Raw genomic sequence first — 11,490 nt, 5'->3', positions numbered from 1 at the left:
TTTTTTTTTTTTTGAGACGGTGTCTCGCTCTGTCGCCAGGCTGGAGTGCAATGGCCTGAGCTTGGCTCACTGCAACCCCTGCCTCCCCAATTTCCTTGCCTCAGCCCCCTGCGGAGCTGAGACTACAGGTGCACACCACCATGTCTGGCTAATTTTTGTATTTTTTAGGAGAGACGGGGTTGCACCGTACTGGCCAGTATGGTCTCTATCTCTTGACCTCATGATTCGCCCACCTTGGCCTCCCAAAGTGCTGGGATTACAGGCATGAGCCACCATACCCGGCCTCTCTCTACTAAAAATTTTTTTAAAATGAAATTTGCTGGGTGTGGTGGCCCGTGCCTGTAGTCCCAGCTACTTGGGAGGCTGAGGCGAGAGGATCACTTGATCCTAGGAATTCCAGCCCTGCTTGCACCATTACAGTCCAGCACGGGGACATAGTGAGACCTTGTCTCAAAAAAAAAAGATCTTTAACTCATCAGTGAGGGGATTCCCATTTGATAAGGTGGTGATGCGCACAAGGAGCCGGACAGAGCAGGCATTTAAAGAGGAATGTTAGGCCCGGCACGGTGGCTCATGCCTGTAATGCCAGCACTTTGGGAGGCCAAGGTGGGTGGATCACCTGAGGTCAGGAGATCAAGACCAGCCTGGCCAACATAGTGAAACCCCATCTCTACTAAAAATACAAAAAACTAGCCAGACATGGTGGTGTGTGCCTGTAATCCCAGCTACTTGGGAGGCTAAGGCAGGAGAATCGCTTGAACCTGGGAGGCAGAGATTGTAGTGAGCTGAGATGGTGTCATTGTACTCCAGCCTGGGTGACTGAGCAAGTCTGAAAACAAATAAAATGAAGAGGAATGTTTAGCACATGATTAGTAGGTTAGATGCAAAATGCACTGGATGTCCTACATGACAAAAATTGTACCCTTTGAGGTTACTTTTTCTACTGGATATACATGTTTTTCATCTCTCCTGGACTGTATCTCCTCATAATTTCAGAGTCTATTTACCTTACTAGTAAGTAGCAAAGTCAAACAACTGTGTATTTTTGTGGGTAAATAATCCTTGGGTGGGCTTCTGAAACAATGACCCAGTGTGACATTGAAAGGACACACTACACTCTTGGATTTCCAATTTTTGGATGATTTTTCTTAACATTATTCTCCAACTTTTTTTTTTTTTTTTTTGAGACAGAGTCTTGCTCTGTCTTCAGGTGTCAGGCTGTAGTGCAATGGTGTGTTCTCAGCTCACTGCAACCTCCACCTCCCAGGTTCAAGCAATTCTCCTGCCTCAGCCTCCCAAGTAGCTGGGACTACAGGCGAGCACTACCACACCCAGCTATTTTTTTTTTTTTTTTTTAAAGATGGGGTTTCACCACAATGGCCAGGCTGGTCTTGAACTCCTGACCTCAGGTGATCCATCCACCTCGGCCTCTCAAAGTGCTAGGATTACAGGCGTGAGCCACCGCACCCAGCTTTTTTGTATTTTTAATAGAGACAGGGTTTCACCATGTTGGCCAGGATGGTCTCAATCTCTTGACTTTCTGATCCACCCACCTCAGTCTCCTAAAGTGCTGGGATTACAGGTGTGAGCCACCCACCCGGCCTATTCTCCAACTTTTAAAAATGTTTATAGACTTCTTGGAGTAGACCTCAATCTTTTTCATTTTCTTTTTTTTTTTTTTTTGAGATGGAGTTGTTCTGTCGCCAGGCTGGAATGCAGTGGTGCAGTCTCAGCTCACTGCAACCTCCGCCTTCCGGGTTCAAATGATTCTTCTACCTCAGCCTCCCGAATAGTTGGGACTACAGCCATGTGCCACCATGGCCCAGCTAATTTTTTTGGTATTTTTAGTAGAGACGGGTTTTTGCCATGTTGGCTAGGATGGTATTGATCTCTTGACCTCGTGATCTGCCTGTGTTGGCCTCCCAAAGTGCTGGGATTAGAGGCATAAGCCACACTGCCTAGCCCCCTTTTTCATTTTCTTAAGATTATAGTTTCATAGGCTGAAATCTTCAGGTATTTTTAAATGGTCTTTAGACATCCCATTGATTCAGAGGTCAGCAAACGTTTTCTGTAAAATATCAGATAGGAAATGTTTTAGGTTTGGATGACCACAAAGTCTCTGTGGTAGCTACTCAAGGCTGCTCTTTTTTTTTTTTTTTTTTTTTTTTTTGAGACACAGTTTCACTCTTGTCACCCAGGCTGGAGTGCAGTGGTGTGATCTTGGCTCACTGCAACCTCCACCTCCCGGGTTCAGGTGATTCTCCTGCCTCAGCCTCCTGAGTAGCTGGGATTACAGGCGCCTGCCACCACGCTTGGCTAATTTTTGTATTTTTAGTAGAGATGGGGTTTCGTCATGTTAGCCAGGCTGGTCTCAAACTCCTGACCTCAGGTGGTCTGCCCGCCTTGGCCTCCCAAAGTGCTGGGATTACAGGCATGAGCCACCATGCCCAGCCTCAACTCTGCTCTTATAGAGCAAAAGCATATAGATCATATGTTAAAAATGGGTGTGACTGTGTTTCAATAAAACTTATGGACAATGGAATATGAATTGCATTTGATTTTCAGGTGTCATGAAATGTTATTTTTTAAAAAACTATTTACAAATGAGAAAACCATTCTAGCTGACAGGCCATATGAAAACAGGTGGTGAGCTGTTGGACCTGCAGAAGCCCTGGCAAAGAACAAGTAAACCAGTGGGTTTTTCCATTCCAGCCTTCCTCCAACAGCCTATCATAAGTAATGTTTCAAGGGCTACTTTGATACTTGAGAAAGTCTTTTTCTCCTTTTCCTCCATTCCAACTCTGCGTCCTAATCTGAAGTCCAGATCGTTCCCTGTCCCCATGAGCTCCTCACCTTTGTGCACAGCTGCACTTTTATCCAAGTCAGAAACCTGGAGAGAAGATCAGTAGGCTGAGGTGGGAGGATCCCTTGAGCCCAGGAGGTAGAGGCTACAGTGAGCCAAAGATAGCACCACTGCACTCCAGCCTGGATGACAGAGCAAGACCTTGTCTCAGGAAAAAAAAAAAAAAAAAAAAAGGCCAGGTGGCTCACGCCTGTAATCCCAGCACTTTGGGAGGCTGAGGCAGGTAGATTGAAAGGTTAGGAGTTGGAGACCAGCCTGGCCAATATGGTGAAACCCTGTCTCTACTAAAAATACAAAAATTAGCTGGGTGTGGTGGCAGGCACTTGTAGTCGTAGCTACTCGGGAGGCTGAGGCAGGCTTGAACCCGGGAGGCAGAAGTTGCAAGGAGCCGAGATCGTGCCACTGTACTCCAGCCTGGGCAACAAGAGCAAGACTCTGTCTCAAAAAAAAAAAAAAGGAAAAGAGAACCTTGAGAGTTATCCTTCACATTTCCACCCAACGCCTCACTCAGCACATTGCGTTAGTCACTTAAACTCTGCTGAGTCTGTCTTTTTTTTTTTAGATAATAGAGAGGGGGTGGTCTCACTATGTTGTCCAGGCTGGTACTGACCTCCTGGGCTCAAGTGATTCTCCCACCTACGCCTTCCAAAGTGATTGGAAGGGGATTGCAGGAGTGAGCCACTGTGCCCGGCCCTAGGGATTCTTAAATATGAGTGTGCATCAGAACTACTTGGTAACTTTCTAAAAAGAAGCTAGGTCTGAGAGAAGCCCAGAGGTTTTTTTTTGGTTTGTTTTTTTTCTTGCTCTGTCACCTAGGCTGGAGGGCAGTGGCACGGTCTGGCTCAAGCGATTCCTCCACCTCAGCCTCCGAGTGTAGCTGGGACCACAGGCGTGGGCCATCATCCCAGCTAATTTTTGCATTTTTTTCCCCTTTTTTGGTGGGGGGATGGACTCTTGCTCTTGTTGTCCAAGCTGAAGTGCAATGGCACAATCTTGGCTCACCACAACCTCCACCTCCCAGGTTCAAGGGATTCTCCTGCCTCAGCCTTCCCAGTAACAGGCATGCGCCACCACGCCCAGCTAATTTAATTTGTATTTTTAGTAGAGACGGGGTTTCTTCATGTTGGTCAGGCTGGTCTTGAACTCCCGACCAGGTGATCCACCCTCCTCGGCCTCCCAAAGTGCTGGATTACAGGCGTGAGCCAACGCACCCAGCCATTTTTGTATATATATTTTTCACACAGATGGAGTTTCGCCATTTTGCCAAGGCTGGTCTTGAATTCCTGGGCTCAAGCGATCCACCCGCCTCGGCCCTGCCAAGTGCTCGGATTACAGGAGTGTTTGGTGCAGCCCAGCCCAGAGACTTATAACTCGCCACAGATAGTCCTGACGGCAATTCTAATGCAGGTCAGAGGACCAGGCCTTAAGAAGCACTGTGCGGCCAGGCGTGGTGGCTCACATCTGTAATCCCAGCACTTGGGGAGGTTGAGGTGAGCGGATCATGAGGTCAGGAATTTAAGATCATCCTGACCAATTTTGTGAAACCCCATCTCTACTAAAACTACAAAAATTAGCCAGGCGCAGTGGCGCGTGCCTGTAGTCCCAGCTACTCAGGAGGCTGAGGCAGAAGAATCGCTTCAACCCGGGAGGCAGAGGTTGCAGTGAGCCAAGACTGCGCCACTGCACTCCAGCCTGGGCAACAGAGGAAGACTTCGTTGCAATAATAATAATAATAATAGGCGGGGTGCGTTGGCTCACGCCAGTAATCCCGGCACTTTGGGAGGCCGAGGCGGGCGGATCACCTGAGGTCAGGAGTTCGAGACCAGCCTGGCTAACATGATGAAACCCCGTCTCTAAAAAAAATAATAATTAAAAATTAAAAAAAATAGAGGCGGGTGGATCACGAGGTCAAGAGATCGAGACCATCCTGGTCAACCTGGTGAAACCCCGTCTCTACTAAAAATACAAAAAATCAGCTGGGCATGGTGGCCCATGCCTGTAATCCCAGCTACTCAGGAGGCTGAGGCAGGAGAATTGCCTGAACCCAGGACGCGGAGGTTGCGGTGAGCCGAGATTGCGCCATTGCACTCCAGCCTGGGTAACAAGAGTGAAACTCCGTCTCAAAAATAAAATAAAATAAAATAAAATAAAATAAAATAAAAGAAGCACTGCGCTAGAGGCACGGTACGGGGTAGTGTACATGCATTTAATCCTCGCAGCCCCACTGTGAAGTATGTACCCCAATTTTAGGAATGGGATAAATTGAGCCACTGCCCAGGTATCGAGACAGTGGCAAGATCCCAGGAACATTCTACTCTGGCCTCACGTCCCGCATCCGTTCATTGCACCTGGGCACATATTCCGTGGGCAGCTTGCCTGCGGGGGTACAGGTTGGGGAGCCACTACCGATCTCCCTTCTGGGAAAGCAGCAACTCGAAGCAGTTCCACAAAATGCTTCCACCCATCAGGGCTCTTCCGGAACCTTTCCGCTTGAGGAAGACAGGTGCGGTGGAACTCTTGTCTCGAAGGACTCACGGCTGCTGGGGGACGTTTCACCTGAAGGACTGCCTCGTTTCAACAACAACTTTATGGATCCCGGAAGTTCCTCCTTCCCTCCCCCTTCCCAGCCTCACGCTCGTGGGCTGCAGTACCAGCGATGGCGGCGGCAGCTACCGCCGGGTCTAGCCCGGGGTCTGGACCTGGGGACTCCCCAGAAGGGCCCGAGGCTGAGGCTCCGGAACGTCGGCGGAAGGCGCATGGGATGCTGAAGCTTTACTACGGCCTCTCAGAAGGAGAGGGGGCGGGACGCCCCTCGGGTCCCGACCCCCTGGACCCGACTGATCTGAACGGGGCGCATTTCGACCCGGAAGTTTACCTGGACAAGGTGTGTGTGCGGGTGGTAGGAGGGGTGAGGCGAGGGGGGAAGGGAACCAGGCCCCTGATACATTGCACCCCCAGATCACGCCTCCGACTTTTCGTGAAGTTGAGAGGAACAGGGGTTCCTAAGAGGACGAGCCCCAGCCAAGGAGGACGAGCAGTTCAGGCGTCTGAGGGGATGTGAGCAGGATCCGACTGGCCTAAGGTGATGCGGCATCTGAGGTTTCCTGGGCTGATGTTGTGATAGGCCCGGGATTGGGGGCGTGGCCCAGGCGTTGACAGGCGCGGGGCTGGGCCTAGGCCGAGCCCCAGGATTTCAGATGCTGGCAAACACCATACAGGGTCGAACCTAGTAACCCCTGAGCTAAGCCACTTAGGGCCCGATGCCTGGGATTCCTGAGCTGGCAGTGGTTGGAGGGGGTGTGGATCAAAGATTTCTTGCACAGAAAGCCTATCAGCTGCAGGCAGGGCTAGGGGCATGAATGCCTCCTGACTCAAACACTAACCACCCAATTTCTCCAGCTGCGTAGAGAGTGCCCTCTGGCCCAACTGATGGACAGTGAGACGGATATGGTGCGGCAGATCCGGGCTCTAGACAGCGACATGCAGACCCTGGTCTATGAGAACTACAACAAGTTCATCTCGGCCACAGGTGATCCCCACGGGGACACACCCTCCAAAGTCTCACAGCCCCCATTCTCCCACCTGTGTTGGGAAAACCAGCAAGGGATTTAGAGGGAGGAGACTCAGATTCCAGTCTTGCCCTGACATTATTCCATTCTCACCTTCTTCCCTTTGAGCCTTCATGCTCAGACTACTATAGACATAACAGCTGCTCTCAGAAGGTTGTCCTAAGTACCAAAGGAGAGAAAAGACAAAAGGAGATTATTTATTTATTTATTTTTGAGATGGAGTCTCACACTGTCGCCCTGGCTGGAATGCAATTGTGCAATCTCAGCTCACTGCAACCTCCGACTCCCAGGTTCAAGCGATTCTCCTGCCTCAGCCTCCCGAGTAGCTGGGACTACAGGCATGCACCACCTTGCCCAGCTAATATTTTTGTATTTTTAATAGAGACAGGGTTTCGCTATGTTGGCCAGGCTGGTCTTGAACTCCTGACCTCATGATCCGCTCGCTTCAGCCTCCCTAAATGCTGGGATTACAGGCGTGAGCCACTGCACCTGGCCTATTTATTTATCATTTAAGAGACAGTGTCTTGTTTTGTCTGCCAGGCTGGAGGGCAGTACATGATCATGGCTTACTGCAGCCTCAACATCCCAGGCTCATGTGATCCTTCTGGATCCTCCCAAGGCCCTAGGATTACAGGTGTGAATCCCTGGCCCAGCCCAAAATGAAATGTATTTATCTGAAGTACTTAAAAGGCCAGGCATGGTGGCTCATGGCTGTAATTCCAGCACTTTGGGAGACTGAAATAGGAGGATCACTTGAGCCTAAGAGTTCAAGAGTGACCTGGGCAACATAGTGCCAACATAGTGGGCCACCCCTACAAAAACATAAAAACAAAAATTAGCCAGACATGGTGGCATATGCCTATAGGCCCAGCTACTCAGGAGACTGAGGAGGGAGGATCACATGAGCCTGGGAGGTTGAGGCTGTAGTGAGCTGTGATAGTACCACTTCATTCCAACCTGGGCAACAAAGCAAGACCCTGTCTCCAAAAAAAGTATCTATCTGAAGAAGAATCCCTGACACCAAGGAACCCTCATTAAGGTTTAGTTTCTCTTATTATTTTTTTTTTTGAGACGGAGTTTCGCTCTTGTTACCCAGGCTGGAGTGCAATGGCGCGATCTCGGCTCACCGCAACCTCTGCCTCCCGGGTTCAGGCAATTCTCCTCTCTCAGCCTCCTGAGTAGCTGGGATTACAGGCACGCGCCACCATGCCCAGCTAATTTTTTTGTATTTTTAGTAGAGACGGGGTTTCACCATGTTGACCAGGATGGTCTCGATCTCTTGACCTCGTGATCCACCCGCCTTGGCCCCCCACAGTGCTGGGATTACAGGCTTGAGCCACCGCGCCCGGCCTAGTTTCTCTTATTATTGATAGCTTTCTTCTCTGCTCCAGAGAAGAAAGAAGGTGGTCTTGTCCCTCCCTTCCTTTCTCTCTCCCTTCTTTCCCTCCTTAACTAAGCAAAGAGAGAAGATGTATGATACTAAGGGACACAAAGATCATGTAGAGGCTTTTTTTTTCCTTCTGTCCTCTTTATTCTCTAGCACCAGACAGCGTTCTGCTATTGTCCACACTGGCTTCTGGGCTGTTTTGAGGAGATATATGTACTGCTCAGACTTCTGTAGTAATTTTGCACCCATGTATACCAAGTCCAGGAGGCAGATCAGAGGGTTTACCTGCAGCCTGTGGAATGTTCAGGGAGCATCTGTGGGCCTGCATTCTGATGTCTGTTACTCTCCTCGTGTCGCAGCGGTGGGTGTAGTAACCTATACTCATTGTTCTTTTATCTGATTTGAAGCAGATTCCATGAGTAGGCACCTTCCTATTTGTTAATACCAGCATCAAAATGGCAAGAAATTATAGCTTCTGTGCTGGGATATTTCTCACAGAAACTTTGTAAGATTATGTTTTCCATTTGTTGGAATGTGTATAATGTTTTGAGACGTAGCTCTTTTTGTAGGAAAAAGAAAATTATGACGTAATTGTTAGGAGTCAGAGGTTCTAAATCTAGAAATACTAGCCAGGCGCAGTGGCTCACACCTGTAATCTCAGCACTTTGGGAGGTTGAGACAGGCAGATCACCTGAGGTCACTAGGGAGGGACTGTGGAGTGAGAAGAGCAGAGGTCTGAGCACTACACGCTGGGACATCCCAACACTGAGGATCAGGAAGAGGCCTGAGGATGGGGCATCTGGACACTGAGGGTCAGGAAGAGGCCTGAGGACCCAGCACCCTGACACTGAGGGTAAGGAAGAGGTCTGAGCACTGCACCCTGGGGCATCCCGACACTGAGGGTAAGAAAGAGGTCTGAGCACTGCACCCTGGGACATCCCAACATTGAGGGTTGGGAAGAGGTCTGAGGACAGGGCATCCCCACATTGAGGGTCAGGAAGAGTTCTAAGGATGTGGCATCCTGACATTCAGGGTCAGGAAGAGGTCTGAGGATGGGGCATTCCAGCATTCAGAAGCCATAGAGATAAGGAAGATCCCACAAAAGGAACAAACATTTAGGAAAGTGCAAGGATAACCAGGAGCATTGATGCTTTAGAAGCTTAAGTGAGGGGCTGGGCATGGTGGTTCTCACTTCTGATCCCAGCCCTTTGGGAGGCTGAGGCAGGTGGATCACTTGAGGCCAGGAGTTCAAGACCAGCCTGGCCAATATGGTAAAACCCTGTCTCTACTAAAAATACAAAAATTACCTGGACAAGGTAAAGCATGCCTGTATCCCCAACCAGTCGGGAGGCTGAGGCAGGAGAATCGCTTGAACCCAGGAGGTGGAGGTTGCAGTTAGCTGAGATCATGCCATTGCACTCCAGCCTGGGCAACAGAGTGGACTCAAAAAAAGAAGAAGCTAAGTGAGGAAGGCATTCCAGGACGTGGAATTGATAGACTTGGGTGAGACACTTAGCAAAGTAATGTAGCATAGAGTGTGTGCTGATTGGGCAAGAAAGAGAAAAAATGAGGAAAGAACAAAGTCCTCAGGAAGGAGAGCGGGTGGAGCAGGGCAGGGAGGGAGGCGTCGGCCTTAGCCAAGGGCCAGAAGCTCATCTAGGGCGGCAGGAGGGGAAGCAGGATGTGAGCAGAGCCAGGGAGGTAGTAGATGTGCACTTTAACTAGAAACCTTCCAGAATGTGTTAGGGATTTGGCCTTTATCCACAGAGAGCTAAGACAAATGAGTGATGCACTCAGATTTCTGGTTCAAAAAGATTCCTCCAGCTGCACTGGAAGGAATGGATTGGGCTGAGCACGGTGGCTCATTCCTGTAATCCCTGCACTTTGGAAGGCTGAGACAGGTGGATCACCTGAGGTCAGGAGTGTGAGACCAGCCTGGCCAACATGGTGAAACCCCATCTCTACTAAAAATACAGCAAATGAGCTGGGTGTGATGGCAGACGCCTATAATATCAGCTACTTGGGAGGCTGAGGCAGGAGAATCACTTGAACCCGGGAGGCAGAGGTTGTAGTAAGTCAAGATTACTGCAAGCCAAGATCACTGGAGTGCCATTGCACTCTAGCCTGGGCAACAAGAACGAAACTCCATTTAAAAAAAAAAGGAATAGGTTGGAGAGGAGGCATGAGTGATGCCATGATATCAGTAGTCAGGCCAGAGATTCTGGGATCTGACACCAAGATGGTAATGGTGAAAATGGACAGTGATGGGCAGACTGGGGTATCGACAGCCCTGGTATTGAAGAGCTCTGGGTGTGAAGAGTGACCTCTGCTTAAGATTTCAGCTTAAGCACCGAATCATGGATATAGCAGCAGACAAGACAACGTTAAGCTGTCACAGAACATACATTCTAGAGAAAGACAGTTAATGAACAGGCTGATGAAACAACCTATGCGGAGGCCCTGGGAAAGCTCTCCAATGCAGGAAGAACAGGAATGTGGGGAATGAAGCAAGCAGGGCTAGACCATAAACCAGGGGTTGTCAAACTTTTTTCTGAAAAGGACCCAAAAGTATTTTAGGCTTTGTGGACTATCTGGTCTCTTGTAGCTACTTGACTCGGCCACTGTAGCCTGAAAGCATCATAGACAGTATGCAAATGAATGAACATGGCTGTATTCCAGTAAGAAAATTTTATTTACAAACATGGGCGGTGAGGGTCTGGAGTGACATAAGCAAAAATGCTGGAGTAAATACATTAAATATTTTTATCCTCCAAAACAGCAATGAAAAAAATTAGGCTGGGTGCGGTGGCTCACACTCATAATCCCAACACTTTGGGAGGCTGAGATGAGTGGATCATAAGAGGTCAGGAGTTTGAGACCACCCCAGCCAAAATGTCAAAATCCTGTCTCTATTATTAAAAATATAAAAAAGGACTGGGCGGATCACCTGAGGTCAGGGGTTTGAGACCAGCCTGGCCACAAGGTGAAACCCCATCTCTACTGAAAATATAAAAATTAGCTGGGTGTGGTGGTGTGCACCTGTAGTCCCAGCTACTCAGGGAGGCTGAGGCAGGAGAATCACTTCAACCTGGGAGGCGGAGGTTGCAGTGAGCCGAGATGGTACCACTGAATTCTAGTCTGGGCAACAGAGCAAGACTCCATCGCAAAAAAACAAAACTAAACTAAACAACAACAACAAAAAATAGCTGGTTGTGGTGGTGGGTACCTATAATCCCAGCTACTTGGGAAACTAAGCCAGGAGAGAATCACTTGAACCTGGGAGCTGGAGATTGCAGTGAGCTGAGATCACGCCACTGCACTCCAGCCTGGGTGACAGAGCAAGACTCTTTAAAAAAAAAAAAAAAAAAGAAGAAAAGAAAAAAAGCAATGAAAAATCTAGCCAGAATAGTCAGAAACAACTTTACTCTGGAAATTAACCAAGGTTTGCATCAAGCAATCCAGGGAATATTCAAAAACAGCTGAATCTTGGTAAGAATAGTGAACCCTGTGGTATTTAACATGCCCTAGCCCCACAACTTGCTCTCCAACTCAGCTGTAGCCTTAAAAAATAACACGTCGGGCCGGGCGCGGTGGCTCAAGCCTGTAATCCCAGCACTTTGGGAGGCCGAGGCGGGTGGATCACGAGGTCAAGAGATCGAGACCATCCTGGT

The 11,490-nt window shown here is 49.0% G+C and overlaps 1 protein-coding gene across 2 annotated transcripts in view; it reads left to right on the top strand.

The window, feature by feature from the left end:
- Window positions 1-5,436: 5,436 nt before the first annotated feature.
- VPS51 (VPS51 subunit of GARP complex) overlaps window positions 5,437-11,490 on the top strand; it is a 28,640-nt gene continuing 22,586 nt past the window's right edge. Inside the window, exons 1-2 of one of the 2 annotated variants that reach the window (XM_017537126.2) lie at window positions 5,437-5,747; window positions 6,263-6,392. In XM_017537126.2, the coding sequence (XP_017392615.1) occupies window positions 5,520-5,747; window positions 6,263-6,392 (358 nt within the window). In that variant the 5' untranslated portion in view covers window positions 5,437-5,519. The remainder of the gene's footprint in view (window positions 5,748-6,262; window positions 6,393-11,490) is intronic. The other variant, XM_017537125.2, reaches the window with a different exon arrangement.

This window comes from Cebus imitator, unplaced genomic scaffold, assembly GCF_001604975.1.
Source record: "Cebus imitator isolate Cc_AM_T3 unplaced genomic scaffold, Cebus_imitator-1.0 Scaffold102, whole genome shotgun sequence".
In the NCBI taxonomy this organism is placed as follows: domain Eukaryota; kingdom Metazoa; phylum Chordata; class Mammalia; order Primates; family Cebidae; genus Cebus; species Cebus imitator.
This window is presented reverse-complemented; position numbering and strand designations above follow the sequence as displayed.